Below are 18429 nucleotides of genomic sequence, written 5' to 3'. Positions count from 1 at the left end.
AGCAATTCCTGATTTGCTGTGTAAAACTAAGACAGAAGGAACATACACGTGAGTTATATTTATTTTGATCTGAATTAGGAGAGGGTATTTTATTGATTTGTTTTTAATTAATGGTGCTTATCTAAAGAGGAGGACTGATCTGAACCTAAATAATTAACCAAGGGGTATGGAATCTACCTTTTCCCTGCTTAAGAAACTTAAGCTTAGTAAATGTAAGTATTGGTTCTTCACTGTATTTTTTCTTTAGCCAGGACAGTGATTTTTATTCTTTTTTTATTCACCCAACTGCTGGACGGTAAATGGGAAGTAACTTGCTTTCTTTTATAGAGTCATGTTGTTTTCAGATTTCAGTGTCTAGGCACAGAAGTTGTTTGTATTGGAACCAGTTTGCTTATGTCAGTTTTGTGCTGACAAAAAGCTTGGAACTGGACTGAGTGTGAGTTATGGTACTGGAGACTTTTCAGTGCATGTTGTTGGGTTCTGGAGGAGCTGGTGTTACCAGTGCAGGAGAAAACGGCCTCTTCCTCCACTGTTCTCCTCTCCCATTGCTCTAATTTGAAATAGTACCATATCTAAATACTTATTTACACACAAGCTGTGACCTAGACAATTTGGCTTTAGCTTAGTCCTTTAAATAGAAATTAGAGAAAAGGTTCTTTCTGGGGTATTTCTGGTTTGAACTGAGCATGCCTGTAGAATTTGAGGCAAACCAACTTTGGTGTGAAGTTGACTGTTTGGATCACAGGTTATGCACAAGTGTTTGGCCTTGACCAGATGAGATCAAGAGAGTAAAGGCTGTATTTCTAGTCACACCAGAACTTCTGTGCATGTGCTTTCTTGCAATTGCTTTCTGCACAGTTTTATAGCATTTTCAACTTTTGGTGATTTTTTTGGGGGGGTATTTTTCACTTAAACATTACAAGTACATGTATATCTTTCTTGAGGTGCCTATACTTAGAGTCTCAACTCTGTGGGGCTAATGAATTAATATGGAGGGAAAGATAGGTGATAGAACTGACCCTGAGAAGGACTGGATTCAATGCTGATGTCTTGCCTGGTATGCTTAGTAGTTCAGTCTGTATCTGAGGTCTTGCTGCAGTGTCTTTGTAGAACAGCTGAATTTTTATAATCACCAGACTGTGTTGGCATAGTGCAGAAAATTTTCAAAAGGATTCAAATCTCTACAGCCTACTCTGCCTTACCCATGGAATGGCCTTGAAGTTTCCCAGCCTTTGAATACTGAAGAGCAGATACTTGTCAAAGGGCATCTGGGATTACCCACCTGGAATAAACACCTAATGTGTGTTAGTGAGGTGCCTTACAGGTTCAATGTTTTTTTGAGGGGAGATGGAGAGTAAATAGGCAATAGAGGAATTGTTGATGATGAAAGAAACACCTTCAGCTATTTGACTCCATCAGCATTTGCCAGGCAGACTCAGACAAATCACCCAGGATGTTCTATTACCCCAGTAAAAAGTAGAAACATGTTTTGCTGACTCCCTCCATTCCCATATACTCTCAATCCTCTGCATGATTATTTGCATGGTATTCTCAGTATAGGTACTTCTAGACATTACTATTAAGTAGCTCTGTAAAGAAACACAATCAGAAGGTATTTTGCTGTAACACACTGTACAAAAATGTTAGGGGCTGATTTTACTTAACTTGAAATGTTTTATGATGATTTAGTTCTGTTTTAAGACTTCCATGAAGGATTTTGGAAGGAACAGTGAACTTGAAAGAGATAGTGAAAGTCTCTCCTCAAATACATTTTTGCTTGGAATATACTGAAAACTTACTAAAACTCCATCTGCGTATTCTTTTACCCATTGGAACACCTGTGCTGCTGGCATATGCATATTTCTGATAAAAAGAGAATTGTTCCTGATTACTTTTGTTGCTATTACCAAATTCTAAGAGCTGTGAAGCTGCCTTAATCCTATTTTGTATGTTCCTTACGGGATTCTGTTTCTAAGCATTCATCAGAAACTCTTTCAAGATAGACTTAAATTGCCATCATAAGCTTTTGTTTAACTTATACAGCTATGACTGGTGATGGTAATGAGGTTTTTTAGAAAAAGAACAAGAAGGAAATACCTGTAAACTAAGGTATTTAAATAAGTAGATCATTTTATGTCTTCATGGTTTGTTTCTGTAGTGAGGCAACCCAAAGGGATGGGCTTTCTGGAGCCTGATGCATCTGTCTTGTAAATGCTTTTTTTTTCTCTATGCTTTTTAAAGGTACTTTTAAAAAAACCATAAAAGAAATCTATGACCTAAAGGGTAGAGTTCAGTTTAATACCTTTAGCATAGAGGGCTTATCTCTCACTTGTTAGTAGAGCCATTGGCACAGTCAGTGGAACACAGCATGTGATTCATCTGAGCAGCCATGGGATGTGGGTTGCACTAGGGTGGGCTGCATGCTCTTTGTGCTCTATTCACTATGGATTTTGTCTCCCAGATGGATCCCACCCAGGATCTATGGGCAAGAAATAAGGTCTTCCAGGTCTGCTTTATATTTTCCAGTAAGAGGATTCAATGACCGATCTCTATAGGCCATTAAATATGACATTTTCACCTGTTCAGCAAGTCCTGTCCATGTGGAATATCTTTCCAACAGTCTTGCCTGTGGCATTGGGGAACATGGGTCCTACTGTGCTCTGGGTTCATTGATAGCATGGCCGGCAAGTCTGACCTTGGTGCTGCTGTTGCAGACAGTAAGTGAAGAAACATGTGCATCATTATGATGCCAATGAAATCCCTACCCTTGCTTCCATGATTGGATTTTTAAATCACTAGTGTGCCCTGAATGCTTCTTTTTGAATGGCAGGCTGCCTCTTAACCAGCCTTCCACTTTACATTTAAGACAGAAAGTAAACCTGACAATTCATGTGCAGTGAAGGGTTCCTAGCACTGCACCTGTGTTCATTGCACCAAGAAGTGATTTTGCTGTCCCTTCTGAAGCTCTGGACATGGATAGCATGGTCAGGCAGCTGGAGATCTTGGCTCCCTGGAAAAGGGGGGACCGGGGCTTTATCTCTGAGAGTTGCCTATCTCGTCATCTGTGATGCTGTTCTTAAAAGCTCATATTTCAGCAGCACAAACATTACTATTAGTTCCCACCTGGGTTGAGGTGAAGTGTGTTTGTGAACTGCTCCATAAAGTGCAGTGGTCTCTCTCCAAGGCCCTAGTGTCTTTTTTCAGGCTAACATCAGCTATGGCTATCCCAGGACCATATGCAAATTGGTTTTTTCCCTGTTTTTTCCTAGAAGACAGATTGAGGGCATGTCTCTAGTATTTTCTCAGACTATGGGCTAGGGCTTTGACTTCCTGTCTTCCTAGTGGTACCACATTTTCAGGACTGCTGCTTCTCATCTACTGCTAATGCCCAGCTCCCTATTAATTGCCATTATATGAGATATGTACGATGGTTCTTTTTTTCTTAAAGTGCTTCTCACTTCCAAAAGGATGGCTCATCCATTTTAACTGTTGGGCCTGCTTCTGTATGTAAACATATTTTTCTCTCAGCAACCACAATTAAAATCTCGAAAAAATAAAAACCAATCTCTCAACAACTTCTTTATTATTAACAGCTTGGTGGCCCTGTGAGATGCTGGGGACCCAGGAGGCCCAGAAGGAACAATGGCATGGATGGCATTCCTCATTTCTTCCCATAACATAGCTGGAAGAGCACTCACACAGTTTGAAGGAGATGTTATTCAGTCTCCTGCTCTGGGAGGATTTCAGCCTGCATCCCAGGAGAGGGCACTAGTACCTGCAGGGATGAGGAAGCATCTCAGACTACTACTGGCAGTCTTGTGCTCAGTGTAAAGAATGAGGCAGGCAGTTCCATACAGCACGAAGTGAAGCTAATTCTTCTCATCACAGGATAAGACTTGCAGCAAGAATGATTTGGGGTAGGATTGGAGGATGGAAATATGTTGTCTTGGGGCAGCATTAGTGCTGAGTTATAAAACAATCACAAATGGATCATCAAGATAGAAGAAAGCTGAAAGGCCGCTTGTCTAGATATACCTGACTCTCCCACTGTCTGCTTGCTTCTGATTTAAAATAAACAAACCAAAAAACCCTAAACCCCACAAAACCCAACCAACCAGCCCCCCATCTAAAAAAGAAATAACTCCACCAACACTACACACCCCCTCCCAACAAAAAGATGTATGGCGTCAGCAGAGGATTTCAAGAGCCTCTGTTGCTTGACCCAGCCTTGCAACATGGTGGCAGAGGACACCTGCTGTTTTGTCCAAATGCAATCAGACAGAAAAATATGTTGGATATGACTTTTTGTACCTTTAGTGAGCTCTCAATTCAGTAAGTAAAAACCCCTACTGCTAGCAGTGTTTTGGGAATTAAACACAATTCTTTTCTAAACTTTACTGAATTTGAACTGACCCTATGATTGGGTTTATTCAGGAGCAGATTTGCCTCACGCTAACAGATTTCCTCATGTCCAAAAGCACGGCAGCATCCAGCAGATGTATTCCTTCAATGCTATTGTTCTTTTTATCTCTATTGCTTTTGTGACCTTGAAGTTTCAGGAAGGCAGAGAAGGCTGACCAATAGAGAGCCCTGTGAAGGAGGGGACATAAGGGAGCAGGGATCTGGTTTGGGCTTGTATCCAATTATTACAATACATTTCTAGACTATTTTTTACTGAGGAAGTAAACACTGCCGTGTAAAGGTTAGATATAGACCCACCCATTCCTGGAAGTTATGTACAACTTGTTCTGAGTGACATCAGTGATGGATCTGTTTTGTGTGTGTATACAATTCTGCGACTAATTACAGTAGCATTTTGTGCCAAAACTTATTAAAAAATGTCTTAAGTTGTTTCAAGAAATTCTTGTTGTATACTGAGCATTTGAATCAATACCAATTGTTTTTGACAAACTGATAAAGTGTGGACCTATTAGGCCACCACAGTGGTTTAATCCCTGGGATAGGGTCTGAGTCTTAAAGGTCATCATTAACCATTATTCTCCAAAAGAAATTGTCAACTCCAGAATGCTTTTAATATGCATTTTTCAAGTGCCTTTTTTTTAGGCATTGGTGAATGTGAATTTTTATGTTAGATGGTTTGTACCCTGAGTGGTGCAGTAGCAAAAGAAAAATCACTGTAATCCTTGGTAATCTATAAGGAAAATAATATAAATAAATAAATATCATAAAGTAGTAGAGATGAAAAGAGATTTTCATGAATGCATCTTCAAGAGATACTTCTGCCTGGTTTCTGCAATGGTTTTGCCTGAGTTATTATCAGTATCCTCTGGTATCAAAGCTCTGGAAACCCATTATGGCTAGAGCATTTTTAAGCAGTCTCTACAGACATGACACTGGCAGCTGCAATGAAATGCACTTTCTTTGTCACACAGGCTAAACCAAGATGATAATAGGGATAAAGCTGTTTTGTTTAGATCATTCTTCTCATGCCTTCTCCATAGCTTTGCCTTCATATAAGGAAACACTTTCAATGTTTTGTATCAGACCATCTTGCCTTTCTGTTGAAAAAGATGAAATGGTCTGTTGTGGTTGGTGTTGTGACTGAGTCAGCTAGTTGTTTTTGTTGTGCTTCTGGAGAGCATTTAAGGTGTACAGATCCTATACTTGACTGCATGCAGCTTTCTTTCCTGAGTTTCTTCCTGTAAATCCCCCTTAGTGAACTTCCTATTAAAGCAGAATTAGCACAGCAGATCAAGTTGTTGAGTACCTTGATCAAGCTGGAACATCAAATCAGGCCAATTCTTTCTCTATGCTCTCTGCTTTAAAAAAACAGCAATTGCTTCCAGCTTGCAGCATACCCTAAATTTTCAAGAGTTTTCTTTCAGCTAGTTCTGCAAAAACTTTGAATTGTGGAAGGAATTTGAATGGGATGTATCAAAGAAAGGCTTTAAACCTGGGAAAATATACTGAACAGTATAGCACTGCTGTAGAGGGAAAACTCTGGTTACATCTCCATTGATGTTTGACCACTTCTAAAAAACAGAGAAGAGAAAAAACAGAGTGATTATCAGCCATGGTCTCTTTGAAACTCTTAATAATAAACAATATATTTAGGAACCTTTTCTAACTAGGTGTTATTCTCATTTTGTGGAAAACTTTAAGTGATTTTGAAAAGCTTACAGTGATTCTATAAGGTATTCTGAATAATTTTCTCCCTAATTCATCTTTATTTCAGGAGAGACAAGTCTGTTTATTAACCTGTAGAAGTCAAGAAAAATGCTGCTTAATTTCAAAGAAAACTTTATTATGCTTTGCTAATACAAGCTACTTTATACTATGTACTTGATATAATTATATGTGAAAAAGTAAACTGGATGTTTGATTTTAAAAAATAGAATTCAAATTCCATTTACCTCTTTTTCTTTTCTCTCAGGTGGAAAGACATGACATGAATACCCTGAGTTTACCACTTAACATCCGCCGTGGAGGTTCTGATACCAACCTGAACTTTGATGTACCAGATGGGGTCCTAGAATTTCACAAAGTCAAACTCAATGCAGATAGCTTGAAACAGAAAATCCTCAAGGTTACAGAGCAAATCAAGGTTGAACAAACAGCTCGAGATGGAAACGTGGCTGAGTATTTGAAACTGGTGAACAGTGCAGACAAGCAACAGGCTGGGCGCATTAAGCAAGTCTTTGAGAAAAAGAACCAGAAATCTGCCCACTCCATTGCCCAGCTGCAGAAGAAATTGGAACAGTATCACAAAAAGCTCAAGGATATTGAACAAAATGGATCTTCCAAAGCTACCAAGGATACTTCCAAAGATAACCTGAAAGACGTTCAGCATGGAAAGTCTCGTAGCACTGGGCACGGAACAGAGAGCAGCAAGTCGGGTGTGCCGGGTGTATCTCTGACACCACCTGTCTTTGTGTTCAGCAAGTCTAGAGAGTTTGCCAACCTGATCCGAAACAAATTTGGTAGCGCAGACAACATTGCTCATCTCAAAAATACCTTGGATGAATTTCGGCCAGAAACAAGTTCTAGAACCTATGGGGGCAGTGCCACCATTGTTGCCAAACCAAAATATGTTAGTGATGATGAATGCTCAAGTGGGACCTCTGGATCAGCAGACAGCAATGGGAATACTTCCTTTAGTCCTGCTGTGGCAAGTACCCTGGACAGCCAAGGAAAGCTTTCCATGATTTTGGAGGAGCTAAGGGAAATCAAGGAGACACAGTCCCAATTAGCTGATGATATTGAGAATTTAAAAACCCAATTTAAAAGAGACTATGGCTTTATTTCTCAGATGCTACAAGAGGAAAGATATAGGTATTTTCTTTTTAACTGTTCTTTTGAAATTACTTTTGAATGGGTATAGAAACTATTTGGAAAGTGTGTGTGAGAGAGAGAGAGATTTCAGAAGCAAGATGAAAAGATAATTCCAATCAATATCTAGTACCAACATGTTTAATTCCTTCCAACAACTGAAAATACACATAGAATATTTATATTTCCTATCAAATGGTGTAGTTCCCTTTGCCTTTTGTCAAAGGCTGGTAAGAAAACTCCTCTGTCATAGTTTTTATATGAATTATATGAGTACTGCATATAGGAGATGCCAATGGTTCTGTAGCTAGTGGAAGGATTCTCACCAAAAGTTACTCAAAAAAGCTAATCAGTCTGTGGTGTAGCAGAAGTGACTGACAGCTGATAAGGATACCCTTGTCCAAATACTTCTCACACACATTGCTATCTTGTGGATGCAATGTCACCTTGTACCCTGGTGTAACACACAGCTGGGAGATGTAGTTTGAAGTGCTGTAGCACAACTTCATCTTGCATTTTTTACATGACAATTAATTCCTTTATCATCCTCTGTGAGAAGTGGGTGATATGTTCTACAGAGAGCTTTCACCTGCTGTACCTATATCCCATTTTTCCTATGGCTCGTTTAAGGTGACAGTCCACAACTTCATCTTGCATTTTTTACATGACAATTAATTCCTTTATCATCCTCTCTGAGAAGTGGATGATATGTTCTACAGAGAACTTTCACCTGCTGTACCTATTCCTATGGCTTGTTTAAGGTGACAGTGAATTCCTGAAGTCTTTACTATGCCAGTGGGCAGATTCTTGGTATGAAGGGCAATATTTCATGTCTCCTTTGCTTATAGTTCTTGAAATACAATGAAAAGCTTGATATCATGTGGTAATATAGGGAGGAATGAACAATGAAAGGCCTGCTGAACTTCTGACTTGGTTTCAGGAGAAGGCAGAGTGGCCTTTTCTGACAGCTCTCTGTCAATAAAATCTCAAGCCTCCTGCTACCCATTTCTAGACAATTTTGCCTCCATCATTTTTGGGCTGACTGCAGTGTTTGCCTGTTTGTGTGTTAAATCAAGTGACAATCTCACAAAAAAAAAAAATTCTACTTTGCTGGTGGTTTACTTGAACTGCTTTACCATGTAGAAACATGCCAGAACAGACTGTACATAAATGGCAGAAGCCTGCAGTTGTGTATGAGAGAGAACATATTTTTCCTGTCATTATTGGCGAGCTATTAACTGGCTCAAACTTACTTAGGAAGCCATATCTGCTTGGCTAAATAAAGAGTGAAAAATGTGGGTTGGATATCCTTAGGCACTGTTTATATTTCATATAATTTGCCAATGATGTACAAATATTTGCTTTTTAGCACCTACTGCCAGCAAGAAACACTCAAAAAAGGCTTTCAGATTGCTTAATAAATGTTTATGGAAAGTTTGCAAAGTTTTTACTGATTTCTACATGTGCTTTGTAATGCCAGTCAGATGAATTAATTGTATGCTGAGAAATTACCTTTTAAAATGTGCAATTGTTTTCATGATTTGCATTGCTTGAACAGAAGGCACTAAATTTGGACTTCTTTTCCTAATAAGATATGAGAGATTGGAAGACCAGTTAAATGACCTCACTGACCTTCATCAACATGAGACAGCAAACTTGAAACAAGAGCTAGCCAGCATAGAGGAGAAGGTGGCCTATCAGGCCTACGAGCGATCACGAGATGTTCAGGTACGTTTTTTCCTTATCATAATCTTCTAACATTTTATAGAGATCTTGTACCATGAAACACTTGCATTTTTCTGCATATTTTTAAATAACGAATATGGGTAAAGATGTAAGCCCGTGTTTTCTCTGTTTTAAGGGGAAAACCCAGCACATTGAATCAGTGACAGTCTCCATTTGTTTCTCTGGATTCAGGATTTTTTTTTCTGCTGAAATTGATGATATGGCCCATGCAGACTTGTGTTTTGAAGAGTGGCCTGTTTTAATTTCTTTCACAGAGGAGGAAGGAATCAAGTCTCCTTTGTATTATGTGACATAGCACTTCTGACAATGTCCTGACATAAACTTCTTGCTCAGACTTTCTCCAATATGTAGATTTATCACTGGCAAGATTTATTATAAATTCAGTTTAGGGTAAAAAGTAAGAGAGCTGATTTATAAATAGACTTGTAGATTTGCCAGTTATAATTAAGGAATTTTAAGCTATAGTCACAACAACCTCTATAATCAAAGTTGTGGGGTATTTTCACCTTAGTGATCAGTTGTAGTCATGTCTGACTTCAATCAAAAACCAGTAATAATGTCTACAAGTATGTCCTGACAGCATGTGGTTACATACATACTTGAATATTTTATACAAGCACTTACATAATGCATAATATTTCCACTCAAAGTCTGAGGAAGTGGTGAGAAGTGGTGAAAACACAGTTGTGCCTTTCCTATAAATGAACAACCGAGGAATGCTCAAAGACTATCCTTGTATTGGCTCACAAGAACCTAAAACCTGACCTGTGACCTTTATACACCTGTGCTCACATTTCTAAACAGAGAGAGTGCAGGCAGCAGATGATCACAGTTTCCTAAATGTGAATTAAGAAGCTCCTGGGAACAGAGTGGGAAGGGGATGGTACTGAATCTAAGCATATCATATCATAGGTTTCATTGCAGGTTTAAACAAGAGAGGTGTCTCACAGATTTAAGAAAAAAAGGACTCCTTTATGTGAAGGCATCTTGAGGAAGTAAAAACGTAATGAAACCTGAGTTGTCCAACAGAAGGGCTGTGAAATATTCCCTAACTCATTAGCAGAACCCTGGAGCAGTGTTAGAGACTTTTAAAAGACTCCTGGAGGGGTGTCAGAGACTCCTTAATGAAGTGCTATGTTGACACAACCTTGTTTCTTTTATCTCTGTACAGTTGGGCCCATTTAAACCTATCTCTTTGGGTCTTTGGAAAATTAGATAAAATAGAGTAAAGGATTTAAGCTCTGGATATTTTGAGTAACAGCCTAACTGTCGCTAAAGGATGTGCAGATAGTTTTAAAGACATGTTCAGCCTCTCAATGCAGAGCTGCAGGTATCAGACTTTTGCAGCTGGACTTTCTCTAAAGCAGCACAAGACAATTTGAGGATAATTTACAGTCAGTTCACAGATAATTTACAGGGAAGTTCATCAGGGTGTAGTGGAGAACATGCCTGAACCATAACAGACTTTGTGCCACCCATTAAGAGCTGTAGTAACCATCTTCTATATTGTTACTAATTCCTAGAGCAGTGAAAGGAAGCAGCCTTGTGTAAGGCACTGTGCCACACTCTCTGTGGTGACCTTGGTGCCTGGCCAGACTGGCTTGGTAAGCCAGTTCACCTTGCTTCAAAAATGAAGAACTGACCCATCAAGGGAAAGCTGATAAATCTCTGGGTGTTTATACACAGATGTTTGGTTTGAAACAGCTTATTGTGTGACCAGGTGAACAGCCTTGCTAGTGCAAGGAAAATACCTGGAGTTTGAGAGTGTGCAAGAAAGTAGGGATGCTGGAGTGTTGGTTTTCTTTGTCCCACATTGGTAAAAGATTCTGTCAAGTTGATCAATCTCATGAAATTATAGCTTTGCATCATGTTCCACAGTGGTGCCCAAATCCCAACTCCAGCAAAAAGCTGGCATTTTGGCAAATAAGTTAAGCAGTTGGAAGTTTTCCTATGTTTTGCATTTTACTCAAAGACCTCTTTTAGTCCATCCTCAAGCAGAAGAGAAAGGTCTGCTTTCTTTAGAACAAATAGTGAAGTTGAATAGATCATGTGGGAGAGAATTCCATAAAAGCATCTCCACCGGTTGTTCCACTGTCTTCAAACTGACAGGGAGAAGGCCAGATCCTCTCCAGAGGACTCAAGCCCAACAGTGTAGGATGGGTAGCTTTGAGAGCAAAATTAATGTAGACCACAGAGGCAGGGTAAACCAAGTGCTACATGTTGCAAAATAGATTTAATTAGCATCACAGCAAGCCCACCCTAATGTTTTCTATAGAATATACTAAGAGACTAATTTTCTTGCAGTTTTGATTAAGTGATAGTTGCTGTGGCAACAGCTTTACTAATATTTTATATCAACAGTGTATATATGGGAAACAACTGTCATGAACATTAAACTTATGATACTTTTTCTCAAACATGAAAAAAGAACAAACCTACGTTTTAGACACTATTGTTAGCCTTATTATGCCTGAGCAAACAGTGACACATTCATTCACACAGATATATATGTGCATTTATTCTTTTAAAAGCTGGTGGTTCATTGAAATTTTAGCAGTCTATAATAAATTACACTTCTAATCTAGCTGATGGATAGCTCTGCAGCTCAAATGTGAGGAAACGTTGAAGGGAAATATGGCTGCCCTAATTCTTATTTTCTGTCTCCAGGAAGCACTGGAATCATGCCAGACCCGGGTTTCCAAACTGGAGCTCCATCAGCAAGAACAGCAAGCACAGCAGTCTGAAACAGTTAATGCCAAGGTGCTCCTGGGGAAGTGTATAAATGTAATCCTGGCCTTCATGACTGTCATCCTCGTGTGCGTTTCTACTATTGCAAAGTTCATTGCTCCTATGATGAAGAGCCGTTTTCATATCATCTGCACTTTTTTTGCAGTGACTCTGCTGGCAATATTTTGTAAAAACTGGGATCATATAATTTGTGCTATAGAAAGGATGATTATACCAAGATGAAGCTGTTGGACTGGCTGGTTTTTTCTTTTTTTCTTTTCTTTCTTTTTTTCCCTGCCTTTTTTCTTCCCCTCCCTATTTTTTAAGCACTCTGTGTATACAAATTTGGGTGTAAATATATAAAAGTATACTTGTTGGCAGTCAGTTGCCTGTTCAATCTGATTTTGTCTAACTGGCTGTATCTGTGGTGAACTGCTCACTTAAGTCAGTCTTCTGCCTTAATCCAAAAGGTTTTCCACTTTCCAAACCCATACCCACAAAAGATGGTATGATGGTCTGGGAGGGATCCCAGCAACTGCAAGTGTCAGGCGTGCTTTTTACTAGGCTGGAGTGCAAAGAGTGTGATCAAGAGGGAGTGCCATAATGTGTATCAGCTCTGCTAGACTGATAGGTAATTTTCTCTCTGAATCCAACTAGAGTGAGCCAAACTATGCAGTCATGTGTATTGATAGTTCTCAATTAATGGGTATCATAACATGGGATTTTGACTTTTCATGACTAACAAAACTTGATGCTTCTGCTAGTAACTTTTTGCACAGAGTTTATTGTTCGTAAATGAGACCAGTGATGACTATTGACCACAGTTAGCAGTTGTTCTGTCCTGGCATTGTTCCTTATCCCATTCAGGAAACACATACCTGTGGCATAAGACTTCCAAAGATGGCCTGAATTGAATTATAAAATCCCCAGGCAACTTTGTAAAGGAGTTAAGAAGCAAGTAACTGGTAGGTAAGTTGTCATCCACACCAAAGCAACCTGCAACCTGCAAGGGGAAAGAAGCACATGGAGCAGCAGCACTGAGGTTAGCCTTTGTCAGCACTGAATTGTTGGGGTGTTCTGACTGAATGCAAAGCATACAGGTGGTGGGACCCGGGGTACAGTGGATTTCTTTCTTCTGTCAGATTAAAGAATGTGGCAGAAACATGAGGGAACAGCTTCTTAGAGGGAGCAGGGAGTTAAAGTTCTGTAAATATAGGAACGGTAGACACTCAACAAACATTCCTGAAAATAATGTGTTAACATGCAGTATCACTACTAGGAGACAGGGTTGGGTTTGTTTTCCCACTGGAATTTATTTTACTTGATTTAATAGCTGCAAAAAATTTCCCTGGAATCAGCTGGGCTTTCAGCCATGATGTAAAACAAGATCTTTATTAAAAATAAACAAACAAACAAAAACACCCACAAAACAAACCACCATAAGCAGAATTCTTCTCCACTCTCCATTAAGTGAAAAAACAATGTCTCCGATTATTTGATGTTCAGTGTTAGTAACTGTGAAAATAATTGTCATTACATATTTTCTTTTCAGTTGCAGTATTTTCTATGCTGGTATTATGGGAGGGAGGGAGGGCACAGTTTGATGTGTATATTTCTTTTTAATCAAGTGCAATAGTTGGTGTAGAATTTGTAAAGACCTTATTCTGAGAAAAGGGAGTGGGTGAGGGGAAGGCAGGGAAGAGCTCTGACATTTTACCACAGTCAGATAAACAGTGAATAGTTACTATTTGTGGCTTCAGGAACTAAGGAAAGTACAGAATTAACTTAATAAATAATGATATAAGTCAACGTTTAGAAAATTCTATTAAAATACTTACAAATATTTAAAGAATACTTTATATGTCTTAAGTCTTTGCACAGAGAATCAGGAAGGACTGTGCTGGTTTGCAGTCACTGGAAATGGATCAGATCAGGCACACCCATGTTATCTTAACCCAGCCCTACCTCATCTCAAGTGGGAAGTGGAGTGGAAACCAAAACCAAACAAACAAGAGCCCAAACAAGACCAGCAACTGGTTCTGATCCTAAGAATGCTGTGACTCTTCATGGTGTTTTCTTGCCATCTCTATTATAATCTCCATTCTTCTCTTCAGCTTGCACAGCCAGCTTCTACATTGGCCTCTTGAGAAAATAGTTAGTTTAGCATTTTGTTAAAATGCTAAACTAACTATTGCTAAATGGATTCAGAAAGGTAGACGTGCAAGAAAGAAATACCATGTGTTAATAATGTTTACATAAGAAAAAACTCCTTTGCCTATTGCATTATTATACATTTATATAATCCTCCCATTGCTATTTTATGTAGTTGAAATGTTACATCAGGCAGCCTTGAGGATAGGCAGGAAGAAAAAGGTTAAAAAGGATGTTGGTGTGGTACTTCACATTCCCTTCACACCTGGGAATGTGAAGGCTTCTGCTCCAAGGGCATCTTGTTACAACTCTGGAAGATAACCTTAGTGCAAAATTTTAGAATCCAAAATGTATGTCTCTACAAAAGATTGCTCACTGTCTTGACAGAATCTGACAGGGCCTAAATTCTAAATTGGAAACAGAAAGGTCTTGCACTTCCATATTGGCTTTACATGTGGCAGAGGACATAGAAAAAACTATAAAGGCTGCATAATGTTAGTTATGTAAATTAAAACAACCTAATTGGTGAATGGCTGCATCTCTTCTCAAGGTTATTTTCTCTGCTGGGTTTAAATCACTGAAGGATATGACACACATCAAGAAAATAATAAAAAATGTAAAGTGAAGAGCAAAAGCCTGCTTTTGAGTGAAACTGTTGTAGTTTGCACAAAGTGAGACTGTAGTGCCAGGAGCTCTGCCATGTGGAAGGCCACCCAAGGAGAAAGGTGAATCCTGTTATTGCCGTCATATTTCCTACTGTGTGCTAACTCCTGGTATGTGGTGACATCTTCCATATGCCGTGTCAGCTCACTAGACTGGAAGAAAAACCTGGTGAAAGAGGTAGATGGTTCTCCACATCCAGAGACTTAAAGGGCTGGTAAAAAGGCCTCGTGAGTATGAAGCTGGGATTTTAAGGGAGATGAGTCTTTTTCTTCTTGTTGCAGTGAATCATCAGCTGTTCCTAAAACTGGGCTCCAGGCAGACTCTCTGCAGATTGTTGGGGCAGCTTCAGTGTACAAAAGTTCTTCCAAAGTTTTTCCTAGAGGGAACAAACAGCCCCAGCATGTGGTGGGACATGCTAGCCAGCTGTGCCCATACTCGGGATCAAGAGAAGGCTGGTGCCTGAGCTGGCCTGGGCTGCTGCCTCTGCCATTAGCCTCAGCATGGGCATCACTTCCCCCTTTAGGCTGGGATTGTGATTTTGCCTATTAGTGTGTGTATCTGGCCTGCAGTCTGAGCTCTGCTGCCTGTGAAAGTATGCCTAGGCAAATCCAAAGAACTGCAGTTCTCCTAATGAGAACTCTGTTCAGCTTCTCAATCAATTAACCATGTTCTGTCAGGATACCATTTGCTTTTATGTTTTCATACAACACATCAGGCATTCTTAGGATACTCCTTACACCTACTCATCATGAGCCTCTAAAACACTCCCACTCCACAAAAGTTGCCAGACAGTGTCTTTTCTGCTTGATGCTGCCTGGCAGGCAAGTATTTCATTTCACTTTGGTAGTAGTTCTCTGATGGAAAAGCCCTTCAATAAGTTGTTACTTCCTGTTCTATAGGCTTTTGGCAGCTTTTTGTTTGGAGGTTTCTGGAGATTTAGTTTCTTATGAAAGTTAGCACAATTTTCCTGATTTCTCCTATTTCAGTGTTTAGGACTACATGAGGTTTCCTCTAAAACTTGTCTAATGGATCCCTCTGCTAGCTTCAACTCCATTATTGTTGAAAGTCCAGTTAGTGATTGGCAGGACTGATTGGACACAGTATAAATTTGGTCTTCTTTCTGCTTTACATTATATGCATTCATGCAACTTATCATTTTATTGCACTCCTGTGATGTCTGTTTGCTCTGAATTCTTAGAGAGGCACAAAAAAATTCACTGCATTTTAGTTTAATATCAAAGTGTTTGTGTTATGCACTGCCTCTGCAGCAGGACATCTATCAATATAGATCTGATGTCTGCACTCCAGGAAGGGTATTTCTTTAAAAGCCAATGGTTTTCTGTGCACGAATAATGACTGCTTGTCTGGGGAATAGCAGTCATATGGTAATGCACCTTTAAAAGGTGAAGACAATTTGCTATAGGAAAGATAGCTGATCCACTCACCAGGAGTTGAAGCTAGACAAATCCAGTGTAAGCATAAGGTTCAGTTTTGCAATCATAAGGGTTGCCAGCTAATTATTAGTTACTGAATGGCATAATAAACAAGGAGTCCAACATTTGATGTTGAATTATTTCAGGGTTATGTTTGATACAAAGTTAACTGCATAATAACAACTAGTGCTTTCTGAAATCAAAATCATTGAACAAGAAATTTAGGAACAAAACAAGAAAACACAGAAGCTTGTAGTTCATTCAGAAGGTACGAGAGCCAATTTTCTTGTTTGGTTGTTTTTGTGTTGGGAAACCAAGTCCCTTTCCACTATGACTGAGAGATTTTACTGCTGGATTCAATGATACAACAGAAGAGAAAGAGAGATTAATGTAATTAAACACTTTAATTTTGATTGCAGAATTTAATCTCTTCTGAAAGTCCATCTAGGACTAGCAATCAGGCAAATTTATTCTCCACTCTTTTTAATCAACCAAATATATATCTGCTTTCTTCATTCACCATCATGCCAGAACATGGCCTTTAAGTACAGGAGACTATAAAGGGCTTGTTTTCAGATAAAGTTGGAATGGTCTCTGATGCTAATCCTGCACAAAGTATCAGACAATTTTACATTGCAACAGTGAAAGACTAAGAAAAGTTTTATTTTATTCAATGAAATTGCTTATTTTCCCTGAAAAAGCCAACTGAGATGATGCTGTATATAAGGACTGCATGAGGCCAAGTCAAACTGTCCTGTATGGTTGATTTGCTGTACGTTTAGCATATTCAGTTGTACTGTTGTTGGAAAGTTTTGCACAAAGCCACCTTTCCTTTTTACCCAGGGAACCTGGGCCTGGTAGTATCAAGGTGTACCAAAAATTGTCTGCTTTTATTGACTAAAGTTAATTGTCTTGGTGTGTGACCTGCAATGTTTATCATAGTATTTCCATTTTGTGCAGCACTGTGGAAAGATTCAACTATGAAAATGTAATTTTTGTATATTTGGTTGTGTAGTCATGACTGCCTCTAAGGTGCCATTAACATTTTTTAAAATAAAAATATTTACATTTATTTGATGATGAATATTGTCTCTTAAACCTTCTGTCTGATCACTCAAACCCCTATCAATTTTCCTTTCTCAGTAACAATTTATTCAATTGACAGTGGTAAGTTTAACTCGTTGAGCACAAGACCCAGTTTTAATATACTGACAAATCTGAGCATTCTGCTCTGCTGCAATTTTGACCAAAAGCTGTTGAGTTTCACTTACAGTTATGACATGGCAAAACTGCAGACATCAGTCTAGGTATCATCATTGTTTTTATCCAAAGCTTGTGTGAAATTTGCCATGCAAATGTTGTGCTATTGTGCCAAGTGGCTGGACTTTGGATTTTTATTTTTTTTTAACTTAGAATTAGAAACTTAAGAAGTATTTTTATGTTATTGTCAGAAACCTTGATCACGTGTGCCAAAAAAATAACATAGCTGACATAAAGCAAAATGTTTGCCTGTATGAAGCAGAGGTCTTGTCAGCTGGCAGTGGCAGCCGCTGGGAATTATGTTGTTTTTATTCCAAGAATAGAGCAGAAACAGTGCCATAACAGATTGCTTTGCAATCACACTGTACTTCCTATTTTCTCCTATTTGATGGAATGGTACAGGGGCTGCTGTGTCACCTGCAGACTTTCCAAGGTCTTGTCATGCTGAGTTTCACATGGGTTCCTGGAACTTGTTCTGTATTAAGGCTAGCTCCATTCCCAAACAGCAGCTTTTCTCATGACCACTAGTGGTTTTGCCCATTTCTGACATGGGCTGAATAATCCCTGCTAACCAGGCAAACCAGACATTAAAAAAATGCACCTCACTCACCACCATTTCTCTCAGCTGCTCAAAACTCTGGCTTTGGAGACTGCATAGCACACCCTGGTAACTTTTTTAACACCCAAAATTAAAAAGGCAGAGAGTAAAATACAACAGTTCTGTTTAACAGCACAGAAGGAGAAGTGTCACTTGTCACCAAGAGGCGGCCACTGTGCAGTCATGGCGATCACTGGATGAAACAAATAACCCTTGCCAGCTGTGTACTCTGAAGATACTTTGAGTTGGTGCCCCAAATAACTTCAAGATCCAAAGCTGTGTGACTGTGCCCAGAAACTAGCTGAAGGCACCCAAGACTTCATCTGCTGTGATGCTGCAACTCATTTGCAACATCCAGAACTGCTCTGAACGAGCTGGCTGAGGCAGTGCTAGCAGAGCAGATTATAAACTTAGTAATAAATTCTTCCTGAATGTGTGTGCTTATTTCTCTGTTTGTGCTGCTGCAGAAGGTGCAGCAGTCAAACAGCACGTTCTGCCTCCCCTAGCAACTGGCACTGCATCGATGTAATTGAAAGGAGAAATTTCCACACTGTATCCTCT

At 39.3% G+C, this 18429-nt stretch overlaps 1 protein-coding gene across 4 annotated transcripts in view; it reads left to right on the top strand.

The window, feature by feature from the left end:
• TMCC3 (transmembrane and coiled-coil domain family 3) overlaps window positions 1-17094 on the top strand; it is a 90922-nt gene extending 73828 nt beyond the window's left edge. For all 4 annotated transcript variants that reach the window (XM_039703990.1, XM_039703991.1, XM_039703992.1 and 1 more), the window contains exons 2-4: window positions 6395-7293; window positions 8883-9018; window positions 11704-17094. In XM_039703990.1, the coding sequence (XP_039559924.1) occupies window positions 6395-7293; window positions 8883-9018; window positions 11704-12006 (1338 nt within the window). In that variant the 3' untranslated portion in view covers window positions 12007-17094. The remainder of the gene's footprint in view (window positions 1-6394; window positions 7294-8882; window positions 9019-11703) is intronic.
• Window positions 17095-18429: the final 1335 nt, after the last annotated feature.

This window comes from Passer montanus, unplaced genomic scaffold (genome assembly GCF_014805655.1).
Source record: "Passer montanus isolate IOZ18808 unplaced genomic scaffold, ASM1480565v1 scaffold17, whole genome shotgun sequence".
NCBI classification, from domain to species: Eukaryota; Metazoa; Chordata; class Aves; order Passeriformes; family Passeridae; genus Passer; species Passer montanus.
Note: the sequence above shows the minus strand (reverse complement) of the source record. Positions and strands in the feature narration are given on the sequence as shown.